The sequence below is a fragment of the Danio aesculapii genome, chromosome 20 (genome assembly GCF_903798145.1).
Source record: "Danio aesculapii chromosome 20, fDanAes4.1, whole genome shotgun sequence".
Classification (NCBI taxonomy): Eukaryota; Metazoa; Chordata; class Actinopteri; order Cypriniformes; family Danionidae; genus Danio; species Danio aesculapii.
In genome coordinates this window covers 1487964-1500347 of record NC_079454.1, presented here as the reverse complement: position 1 = coordinate 1500347, position 12384 = coordinate 1487964, and the positions used below count along the sequence as shown (strand labels likewise).

Genomic DNA, 12384 nt, shown 5'->3' with positions numbered 1-12384 from the left:
GAGTGTAGCAAAAAATGCTTTATTGATGTGCACGTGGTCAAGACCCACAGTGCTTTTCATTAGACACAGCTTTGTGAATGCTTTATTTCAGCAGTGAAGTCTTTAATGTGCGTTTAATAATTTTTATTCTAATTAAAGCAAAATAGGGATGAATTTAAGTCTTGGATGAATCTGTTGTGGGATAGGTATTTTTGCATGATTTTCTGCATGCTTTATCCAAAGACACATTATATAATTACTTTCTATAGTCTACAATATATTGTAAAAAATATGTTATAAAACATGTAATAGTAAAAGAGAGAGCCAACGTCCACCCGGAGACCCTCACCAGAGGTTGAAAGTGGTCAAAAGAGACTCATTTAAGCTCCAGGTGTGAACGGTAATGTGTGTCTTTTGTCCACTTGGGATCGCCCCAGGTGTGAACAGGGCCTAAAATGGCCCACTAACACTCTATACATTTCCCGAATAATCACCCATATTCAATCACCCTATTCTGAACCCATTTCAGTGCCATTTACACTCATGCATTTTTGTTTTAAAACATACTCAGTTCAGATCAAGTTTATTTGTATAGAGCTTTTTTCTTTCAAAAATAAATAAATAAAAAACATTCCAATGTGTGTAATAATCACTAAGAGAGACGTGAAAAAGGTGTGTAATCTGTGTTGTAAGAAAATAAAATGATGAGGATTTTAAAGATGTCTGAGAAGTTATTCAGCAGTCCCAAGTAAATGGTTGTGCCTGTAAGAAAATGACCCACGGTTTTACAGCAGTAACTATAGGTAACTGTGGTTTTTAAAACATGCTTTTTGTACCGTGGTCTTGCTGTAGTAATATTGTGGTATTCATACTGCAGGAAAGCTACAGAAATAATGTCTATAAAACAAACAATTTAATTGAAAGATTTACATTTTAGTTGGAAAATAATGTGAAGTTTGTGTAAAAAGGTTTACATCCGCCATCATGATTCAGAAAAAAACACAATAAAATATTTTTAGACATTAGAAAATATATAATTGGTGATAAAGCACTACCAAAAGATTCAATTAAAAACAAATTAACTCCCTAGTAAATTAATTACCCTAGTAAAATTGTGTATTTTATAGTTAGGCTACTATGGTTTTACTTTAAATGCCATATAGTTAAACCGTGGCTCATTGTGTTGTTACTTACTTTAAATGCCAGATAATTTTAGTATTACGTTTACTTCAAATATCATAGTTAACCGTGGCTTATTTTGTGATTTTACTATGGTTTTACTTTAAATGCCAGAGTAAAATTAGAGTTAGTAGTACTGGTTTTACTTCAAACGCCGAAGTAAACCCGTGGCTCGTTTTGTTGTTATGGTTTTACTTTAAATTGCAGAGTAAAATTATAGTTAATTTTATTGCTTTTACTTCAAATATCATAGTTAACCGTGGCTAATTTTGTGTTGTTACTAAGATTTTACTTTAAATGCCAGAGTAAAATTATGGTAAATTTAGTAGTACTGGTTTTACTTCAAACGCCGTAGTAAAACAGTGGCTCGTTTTGTGTTACTATTACTTTAAATGTCACAGTAACATTTTACGCACCAAAAGTAACGTGGTTTTGACCGTCAGATTTAGCTACATATAGTAAAATCATGGTCAATATTCGTAATGATACCTTGGGTTCCATTCTTTAAATAGTTTTGAATGATTTACTTGTGTGAATTAAGTTTTCGCTGTCGTCGAGGCGGTGTTGTTGTGTATGCTAATTGAGTTTCGACACCGCATTGTCTCGTCTATGGCCTTCGCACAACACGTGATTTTAACGGCCGTCTTGGTCAAACAGGACCATATAAAAGACCAGACTCCACTCGCAGATTGACGGATTATCAACTCTCAGCACATCGAGGCAGTATTTTGCAGAAAACTAACATTAAAAACACAATCTCCGAGGACTCTACACGTCGACGGCTGACGACAAGGGTATTGTTTTTATTTCTATACTGTTTACTGATACTGTTTTGCACTTAAGTAGTCTAGCAATGTTTATTCAGTAAACTTAAGTTAATTAAGTTACATAAAGTTAATGTAATTGTAGATAAGTCAACTAAACTGCTTCTGCTTCAGCTATAATAATTAACCACACTTATTTTACATTTCATGCACTATATAGCAAAAGCACCGAATCACTCGTGTAATTCACTAGTTTAATTATCACATTTTCATTTAATTTGAACTAACAAGATTAAATCCCTTTAATGTGAATATTACTTCAACACTGTTTACTCACACTGTAAAAGTTGCTGGGTTCCAGGCAATCGGTTAGTGTTGGGACAACATGAAGGAATTGAGTTAACTTTATTAGTTCTTACAAATTTAAGTGGATTGAACATAAAACAATTAAGTAGTCAAAAAGAAACCTCAAGAGTTGTATTGTTTCAGCTCATTTAAAATAAGCAGTTAGTATTTTTTTAGTGTAAGTTATATAAATGAAACAATATGTTAATTTAAGGATAAACTTAATTTTCCAGTTCAGTGTACTTTAATAGTGTTGAATAATACTAATAATGTTTTCTGTTGGTAACTTGTGTACTAGACAAATACAAAATCTGATCTCAGAACTGCCTTTGGGTTACTCTTCTGCACAATGATAACCTTAAAAAGGATAAATCTCTCATCATTTACTCACTCTGTACTTGTCTCAAGCATTTATGTTGAGCACAAAAGAAGATTCTCTGAAAAATAGTTGAAACCTGTGACTATTGACTTCCACAGTGTTTGTTTTTCCTTCTATTGAAGTCAGTGGTTATTGGGTAATGGTTATCATTTTTCAAAGTATCTTCTTTTGTGTTCCACTGAAGAAAGAATCTCATAATGGTTTGGAGCCACTTGAGGTGGAGTATGTAGTGAGTAAATCTTTATTTTTTAGTGAAATATCTCTTTAAATGAAAATGACCAACAGTTTCATTCTGAGTTTGTGTTTACTATAATCTCCTCTCTCTCATGTCTGTGATTTCTGGAAGGGTTTCACTGCAGCGGTCTGCATGGCTCTGTCAGGAGAGGTGTGTGTGGTGACGGGAGCCTGCGGGTTTCTGGGAGAAAAGCTGGTCCGACTGTTGCTGGAGGAGGAGAAGAATCTGTCTGAGATCCGGCTGCTGGACAGAAACATCCGCTCAGAGCTCATACAGACGCTTGAGGGTTAGTGGACATGAACATTACACGCTCTGCAATACACATCCTGTGATTAGTTCTCCTGTTTATTAAATCTTTATTAGTTTTGTCCTCTCACCTTCTGTTTGTTCACATTCTTCTTAAAGAGAGAGACTTTCGTCTATATTAGGTGTTTGTTTCGACATGCAGTCTAAAGTCAAATTAAACTATAGTGTGTATTTAATAGACACCTATGCCTGAAAATGGAGGATATACAGAAAACAAAACATCTGTTCTGCAAAATCCATCCTTTATTTCACATTAGACGACGACCTTTAATATTAGGAGGTCGTCTTTGATCATCTTTTGTTTAAATAGCCAATATTATAATAAAATTACTGACTAAAATTATTTATTTTGACCATACTGGAGCCTATTATGGTTTACTGCATGTCAGAATCCAATCATTATCCATAAAAACACTGAAAATAAGTTTGAATTATGAACTAATTGAGTTAAATGTATGAATTCGGTTCACTGACATGCAAATATATTAAACAAACAACACAAAAGCCGACATCTTTTCTTCTAATACCATTATACGCAACCAATAAAGCCCATAAAATGCATGCCAGTGAATGTGCTGCTGCTCTGTGTGCTCAGATGCCCGTGGAGAGACTGAAGTCAGCGTTTTTGAGGGTGATATCCGGGACCGAGAGCTGCTGAGAAGAGCTTGTAAAGGAGCAACATTGATTTTCCACACCGCGTCTCTCATTGACTACAATGGAGCTATTGAATACAGTGAATTACACGCAGTTAATGTTAAAGGTAAGGGTTTTTTGCTGGTCTTTGGGACGTTAATAAAACTGGGAAGCAAAAATAGGCTTCAGGAGGGGGAAAGGCCAAAACAAACAACAAACAAAAGTACACTCAAGCTAGATCGAGAGTAAAACTGTCTAAACTGACAAAGTAAGATAAATTAACAACAGAAATGTACACTTACTGCCTAACTGAACATAAACAAGAGAACAAAGGTTTTGGAAATGAAATGGTACCCACCTCCCTACAGCTTGCTGCCTTGAATGTTTTAGTTAAATTAAGTCATCAATCTTGCATTAATTAAACTGACTAAACAATCAAGTTAAACTTTGTACAGCTTAAAAACAAGTTGAAACTTGATTAACGTATTAAAATAAGTTAAAGCAGCATAAGAATATTTGTTATCTCGACTTTTAGTCATTAATTGTTTTTACAGTGCGTGTATCAGGTTCTGTGTGGAGTTTATAAGTGAAAATGTCTGACTGACATGTAAAGTTCAATCAGTTTTAGTTAGAACATACAAATAAAGTCATTCACTTCTGATCAAAAAAATCTGCCAATATAGAGCAATAAAGGCTTTTCGTACTCAGAGTTTTTGTCCTGTTTCTAATTCAAATATCTCAAAAGTCTTAAATCAGGAAGCGTTATTATAATATTGTCTTGTTTTCAGAAATAATAAGTGAAAATTAAGTGAGTTTTTACTAAAGACAAAGCAAATATTCTGCCAACAGGACAAGCAAAAATCTTCTATCATTAAATTATTAAATTATTTAGCTTTCCCCATTGGCAGATTATTTTGCTCGTCTTTATAAAAAAAAAACTCGCTTAATTTTGACTTTATTATTTCTGAAAACACAGCCATCATTTGTAAAATATGTATTCAGACAAAAGCTATATTTAGTCAGTCAATATAATTGATTAATATAATCTATTTAGTCACTTGATCACTTAATTATCACTAAATTTAGTGACAAATCGCTTTAGTTTGAGATTTATAATACATTTCTAAGTTAAGAAGTTTAGTAGATGGAATACAGCTATTAAAACACCTTCAGTTCTTCTACAAATGCAGAGCTCCACACCAATCCCCTCATCTTGTCCCAACACAAATCAATTAAGTTAACTTGGAATGAATTGAACATAAAACAATTAATTATTTTATTAAACTGATGACTTCTATTTAAATGTTAAAAGGCGTTTTGTGACAATAATAACGAAGCATTAATTAAATGCATATTTTCAGTAGAGCGATCAATTGAAAAGCCTGATATTTTTATTTGACGGAAGAATAAAAAACATGATTGGAATAAACAGCCTATGGCGTAGGGCTGGAGGATTTTATCGATTCTGCGATATAAATCGATTTTTTTTTTTTTCCAAAGAAAGTATCGATTTTTTAGCCGCGAGTATCGATACATACATATATACATCCGGCCATCTGCGCAACCCTGCTCTCGAGTGAAGTCAGGAAGACCGAGAAAGATCTGTGCACACTGACTGAGTCGGACGTGACATTTGGTGTTTTGGAGAAGCCATGGTACTACTATGTTTACTTTCATGGCAGCTAGACTTGCTACCTCATGTTTTTTGTCAAGCTAAAAAGATGTCAAAGAAACTGTTCAGAACAGGCCACTTGCTCTTTAACTCTCCATTGTTAATTGCAAATTGCAATGTTGCACTTTATTTACTTTTCAAAGGCTTGTAAGCTACAGTTTGGACTGTTTCAACAAATGGAACAAATTTTCTCATCACATCTTTAATTAATTTTGGCCAGCATTTATTTTGCAAGCTGTCTGATGTTTAAGTTTATCTCAATTAATTAAATCCAAGTAAATTAAACACTCCCAAGATGTCACCAAAATCACTTTGTCTCTTTTAAATCTATCAGAAAATGATGTAAGCGTATCGAATGATATCGAATCGTATCGAATTATATCAAATCGTATCGTTGGCTAAATATCGTGATATATATCGTATCGTGAGCTGAATATCGTGTATCGTATCGTGAGATTAGTGTATCGCTACAGCCCTACTATGGCGGTTCTTAAAAATTAATCAGTCTGTGTTTTGTAATCTAAATTTGTCATTTAAGGCAAGGCAAGTTTATTTATATAGCACATTTCATACACAGTGGCAATTCAAAGTTCATAAATTCATAATCAGGAATAAAATAGTGAAAAATATCTAATGCAGGCCTGTTATTTTATTCTTTTTATTTAGTTTCTATTATTTTTTTCAATGCTGTCGGAAACACTGCAGGTGCGTGAAGATGCTCTGTTATGTTCTGTATGATGTTCGTTAAAATAAATCAGCACCTTAAAATATTTAATGTCACGAAATAGACACGTCACATTTTTTTAATTAAATAATATTTCAATATTTCTCTGTTAACGGTTAATATTCAGTTAACGAGCTGCGGTTGTCCGTTGGTAAAATAAACCGAAATGAGCGTCTCCTAGTAGTAACGCATACAATCATATCCACAAGACAGGACGTGTGCAAAGCAACTGGGATTAAAAGATCTGTTCAGCTCTCTGTGATCATCTGCAGCTTGAGGATGAGTTTTAAAAGTTTCAAACGATTTTAAAACAATGCGTGTTTGTAATAAAGACAGTAAAATTATTATAATTCATCACCTTCACAGACACTTCAATCCCGCTTTGTGGACATTACATCAGGTTTATTTTGTACATTTACAGAACAGATATCCATACAACAGTGGATATTAACATGTATCCTGTCACAAAAACAGTGCAAAGTCACACACAATGTCGATACGCGTTTAACTTTGCACTGTTTTTGCACAGAAAATGTGACATGATATATGTTAACATCCACTGCTGTATATTAACGTTACGGATATATTAACGTTATGGATATCTGTTCTGTAGATGTACAAAATAAACTTGATGTAATGTCCACAAAGCGGGATTGAAGTGTCTGTGAAGGTGATGAATTATAATAATTTTACTGTCTTTACTGTGAGACATTCGTGTCTCACTTTGCTGTTTATCTGACGGGAGACTCAGCAGGTGAAGCAGAGATGCATTAGAGAGTAATACAGAGCGATCTGACCCACACATGGGAACGGTGGGCAGGGAGAACTAGCTCATTTGCATTAAAAACACATGCAACAAAAACAGCTACCATGTTCTCAGACCTCAATTTAATTATTCATTAGGGTCTAATAAATAATCTGATGGGAGTTTTGAGCTGAAACTTTACAGACACATTCTGGAGACACAAAAGACTGATCTTAACTCCGGAAAAGGGGGTAAAATAGGTGCCCTTTAGGTTAACTTAACTGATTTGTGTTACGACAACATGAAGGAATTCTGTGCATCTCAGCATTTTTACAGTGTGTGTTTATATTGTTTGTTTTCCTACAACAGCGACGCAGCTCCTGCTGGAGACCTGCATCCAAGAGAGCGTGTCCTCCTTCATTTACACCAGCAGCATTGAGGTAGCGGGTCCCAATCGCAGCGGTGAACCCATCATCAACGGCCACGAGGACACTCCTTACTCCTTCTGTCCTAACAGCAACTACAGCAGAACCAAGCTGGAGGCGGAACAGATCTGCCTTCAGGCCAATGGAGAGCTGCTGCGGGACGGAGGACATCTCACGACCTGCGCTCTCAGGCCCATGTTCATCTACGGGCCGGGCAGCAGGTTTACTTTAGAAAGCATGAGGGTTACCATCCGCTATAGAAACATGCAACCCAGACTCTCACAGCACGATGCAAAAGTCAATCCTGTATATGTGGGAAACGCAGCCCTGGCGCATCTACAAGCAGGACGTGCCCTCAGAGACCCACAGAAAAGAGCGGTGGTGGGGGGAAACTTCTATTACATCTCAGACGACACGCCACACCTCAGCTATTGTGACTTAACCCATGCTGTTCTGTCACCTTTAGGATTTAGTATACAAAACAAGCCGATCCTGCCCATTTTTCTGCTGTATCTCCTGTGCTTCTTCATGGAGATCCTGCAGGCGGTGCTCCGACCCGTCCTGAGATTCACTCCACCCCTAAATAGGCAGGTAGTGACCATAGTTAACACACCTTTCAGTTTCTCCTATCAGAAGGCTTGCAGGGAGTTCGGGTACAGTCCTCGGTATGACTGGGAGGAGGCACGCAACAGCACTACTGATTGGCTGGCGTCTGTGTTACCTGCTGAAAGACGATTGGCTAACAAGACATGAACGCTCTTGACTACACTGCAGAAAGTGCTCACTTAAGAGTTTATCCTCGTTCATATTACAAATCTCTACAAATTCAGAAGCATTTTCTAGACAATTAAAAAAATATCGTGGTGTTTTCTGAAATAATGTGTCAAAATGATGCAAGTTTTTTCTTAAAACAAGCAACATAATCGGCCTGTGGGGTAAGTACAATAATCCTACTTCACAACAAAAATACGATTATTTTGCTTGATTTATACTCTAGAAAAAGCTCCTCGATTTTTAAGAATTTTACGATTTTTGAACATGAAATAAGACAACAACTCTAAAGTTATTTTTGTTAGTAAATTTGTTATTTGAATTAAAGTTTTTCTCTTGTTTCTAGTCCAAAAATCTAAAAACAGGGTTCAACGCTAGGGATTTTTACTAGTAGTCCGATCGGGCCATTGATTCAGATTTTTACTTGCCCTGGCAAAATTTTCAGTGGCCCCACCAAAAACAAAAAAGAGACGTTAATCGCTATTTTTAGCCACATATTTTAAATAATGTGACCGAAAATAATGTCTGTGAATCTAGAGTTTAAATATTTAAAAAATGTTAATACATGTATAGAGCAAAATTCAAAGTGTTATGCAAAAAAAAGAAGTATGGAAAATGTGCAGGTGTTTTAATGCAGTTCTAAATTATTTAACAAAAGGTGGCCGACTTGTCATACTGACGGAAAACTGTGCGAAACATCACTTCATTTTTTTGTTTGTCGTGTTGTACCAAATTAAATGTCTGCTTCCAAGACGTTAGAAACAGACATTTTCTTTTACCCTTATAATTTGATGTTGTTCCCATCACTAAACTACTGGTTGTTAAAAAAAATAGCATGCTCAAAACATAAAATCAGATAAGAGGAATCAAAAAGCAACATGGTGTTTACGACATCACAGAGAAGGTCGCATTTAAAGACTCAAAAGCACAAACTTAAAATGCATGCAACTGACAAACAGTCGCAGGCAAATTAAACTTTAGTGACAAGGCAACACTGTCCCAATCGGGCCAGTAATGATCCTGTCTACTCTCCCAAGGGTCTCTCACGCTGGCCCCGGGCCATCGGGCAGTCTTTATTGTTGAGCCCTGAAAAATTCTTAAATCGAGAAGCATTTTCTACACGAGTCTTGTTTTCAGAAAAAATAAGTCAAAATGATGTGCGTTTTTCCTTGAAACAAGCAAAATAATCCACCAATGGGATTAGCAAAATATTCCTTACCACGTTGCAGATTATCTTGCATTAATATTAATATAACATCTGTAACACATGCAGCTATTTTTTACTGTTGATGTTAGTTCTGTTTTCTAATGAGAGTTTTTAGTAAACCTTATGTATTTTATAACCCTTTTACGATGTAATTTGTTTTGTTTGCGCTGTACCTTTACATACAATAAAGGAATACACAAAACCTGTCAATATTGTGATGATGCTTTAATGATAACAGCTTTAGAAATTATTGCAGCAACATAAAAATAGCATCATCAGCTTCATGTGCTAACCATCATGTTTTGCTTGCATTAACAGTGAACTTTAGTAATGCTTTATGAATAAAATGCATGTTTTTTTTCAATAATAATCTCTTTAGGGTTTTCACCTTAACTGTATAGGACAGTAGAGAGTACTGACAGGAAAGCATGGGGAGCAGAGAGAGGGGAAGGTTCAGCACAGGACTGCAAGGCAGGAATCGAACTCAGGTTGCCATAAGCACTGGAGTGCATGTGCCAACGCACTAACCACTACACCACTGATGCCAACAATTAAATGCATGCTTGACACGCTTTAAAAAAAATGACAGGATAATACAAAGAAAGCGTCCTGGTTACAGAAGAAACGGAGACGTGTGTCTAGGAGACACTAATAGTGGTACTCTAGAGATCTGCACGGGACTGTATTTTAATGCCGCTCCCGCCAGGTTTTTCTCCGCACCGACCGCTCCCACTGTATATTCAGCTTTGTTCACCTGTCTCCCGACCGACTGTTCGTGCTTAATTTAGATCTGGTTTCCAAAATGTCACATTAAAATTGGGCACCACCAAAAGGGAGACACAACAGATTAAAGTGTAGGTTGTGCAAGGACTGTAGGCTAAATGTCAGTTTTGTTTGCGCCTTTGGGATGAGACACGAGTGCCGCGTGATGTGCAGTGAGGTTTGTGGCTGGTGAGGCACTGACTCTTTCAGACTCAGATTTACAAACATATCCACTCTATATTTGCCAAGGGCGACGCAGTAGGTAGTGCTGTCGCCTCACAGCAAGACGATCGCTGGTTCGAGCCTCAGCTGGGTCAGTTGGCGTTTCTGTGTGGAGTTTGCATGTTCTGCCTGCGTTGGCGTGTGTTTCCTCCGGGTGCTCCGGTTTCCCCCACAGTCCAAAGACATGCGGTACAGGTGAATTGGGTAGGCTAAATTGTTCATAGTGTATGTGTGTGAATGAGTGTGTATGAATGTTTCCCAGAGATGAGTTGCACCTGGAAGGGTATCCGCTGCATAAAACATGTGCTGGATAAGTTGGCGGTTCATTCCGCTGTGGCGACTCCGGATTAATAAAGGGACTAAGCTGAAAAGAAAATGAATGAATTTATTTGCCAACTACCGATTGTGTTTCATGTCAACCTAAGAGTCTGATGATCTAAATCTAAATCGACCAATAAAAAAAAGGCTTGCACTTATCAGCGTCATCACACCAACACAGACAATATAGCACTGCAAACTTAAAAAAAAAGCATAAATAAAAACGTGAATCACAAATTACAGAAAACAGATCATTGTATGGATATTGTTTTACAGTGTACATTATCACAATATATCATGTAATTAAATATTGGCACGTTTAGCCAACAAGGAGCCACAAAATGCCATAATCAGTTCAAACAAGTTCTCCACCAGACACAGAAATGTGAAATATTTGTGTCCAAGACATTAATTATCAGGGATTATTTTTTATTTTGTTCATCACCTAGTATGTCTCCATTTAAAGGGCCCATAGTTTACCTCTTTTTCTGATTTAATATTAATATTCTGGTTGTTCTGAGTGTGCCAGTTTAGCTTCAGTTTAAAACACAATTCAGATTGTTTATTATAATGTGTTAAAAAGTGTCATGTTGGGGGCGTGTCCACAGCTCGCTGATTTAGGGGTGTGTTGCTTCACATGTAGATTAGTTTCGGCTTCCCGCCAATGTAACAAGGGGACGGGGCCATGAGCTCACCCGCTCTGCGTTTGCAACAGAGTCTGACAGGAAGACTGAGAAGGAGAGAGAGGATCAGCATTCAGTCGTACATGTACGGCTCGGACACAGACCAAGCAGAGAGTACAAAATCATTTGTGTCTTTGTACAGTTTTACAGCCAACTGTGTGCTAGTTTCAAGTGCCGAGCTTGTACACCGAGACTAATAACCACGCACACTGAATTAACTTTGACTGAGGCACCAGATGCGCCGCTCGAAGCCGCGACACGGCACACCAGACACTCTCTGTGGTGCGGCAGAAGCATGAAGTGTCCCGAATCGTCGCGCCACGCATTTTTGACTTCTAATCATAGGTTTCTGCAGCGGTCCGCGGCGCCCAGCCGTCGACTTGAGTGTACCCTGATAGAAACCGATGTTTAGAATTGTAAAACGCATGCTAGTTAAGATCACAGGGAGCTTCTGGGATCACGAGAAATGCAAACGGCTGAAGTATAAGGTAGACTCAATGAGAAGTACACATGTTTGCAAACCTACCTAAAGATACAACCAATAATTCCGATTAGAGCGATAATGTGGAGAATATTGATCTTGTGTTGAGCCCAATGAGCCTTGCATCTAAAAATAGAGCTAGCGTGTTCCTTTAGTGATATCGCTTCGACTCACGCTGAAAATGGCGGACGTGAATCAACAAACTGAGGATATGATGACGCGCCTGTCAATCAATATTGGTAGGCGGGGGGACCGCTCTCCTACGTAAAGTTGAGGTCGGTTTGAACACCGCTCCAATTGGTCCACCGTTTTTATGTTGTTAAATTGAAAAAAAAGCACTGGGTGTGTTTATATCACCCCAATATGACGGTCTATACACCATACATGCACATATGTCTGTCCAAACAGCTTGAAAAGTAGATTTTTTACCATAGGTGCCCTTTAAGAAAATGTAATTTTATACCAGATTTTTAAATAATGGCGATTCACACCAATTACACTGCAAAACACGCTTTTCTTACTTTTTAATTCTTAAATCAGGAAGCATTTTCTAG

At 37.1% G+C, this 12384-nt stretch overlaps 1 protein-coding gene across 1 annotated transcript; it reads left to right on the top strand.

The window, feature by feature from the left end:
• The first annotated feature begins 3010 nt into the window (after positions 1-3010).
• On the top strand, positions 3011-8139 carry hsd3b2 (hydroxy-delta-5-steroid dehydrogenase, 3 beta- and steroid delta-isomerase 2). The gene is made up of 3 exons (XM_056445287.1): positions 3011-3167; positions 3783-3947; positions 7331-8139. Exons 1-3 carry the CDS (start codon positions 3014-3016, stop codon positions 8137-8139), a joined length of 1128 nt encoding a protein of 375 aa, XP_056301262.1. The 5' UTR covers positions 3011-3013.
• The last annotated feature ends 4245 nt before the right edge of the window (positions 8140-12384 follow it).

Coding starts and splice junctions, on each gene's coding strand:
- hsd3b2 (XM_056445287.1), top strand. CDS start 3,014: ATGGCTCTGTCAGGAGAGGTGTGTGTGGTGACGGGAGCCTGCGGGTTT. Junction 3,168..3,782: donor GCTCATACAGACGCTTGAGG/GTTAGTGGACAT, acceptor CTGTGTGCTCAG/ATGCCCGTGGAGAGACTGAA. Junction 3,948..7,330: donor ACACGCAGTTAATGTTAAAG/GTAAGGGTTTTT, acceptor TTCCTACAACAG/CGACGCAGCTCCTGCTGGAG.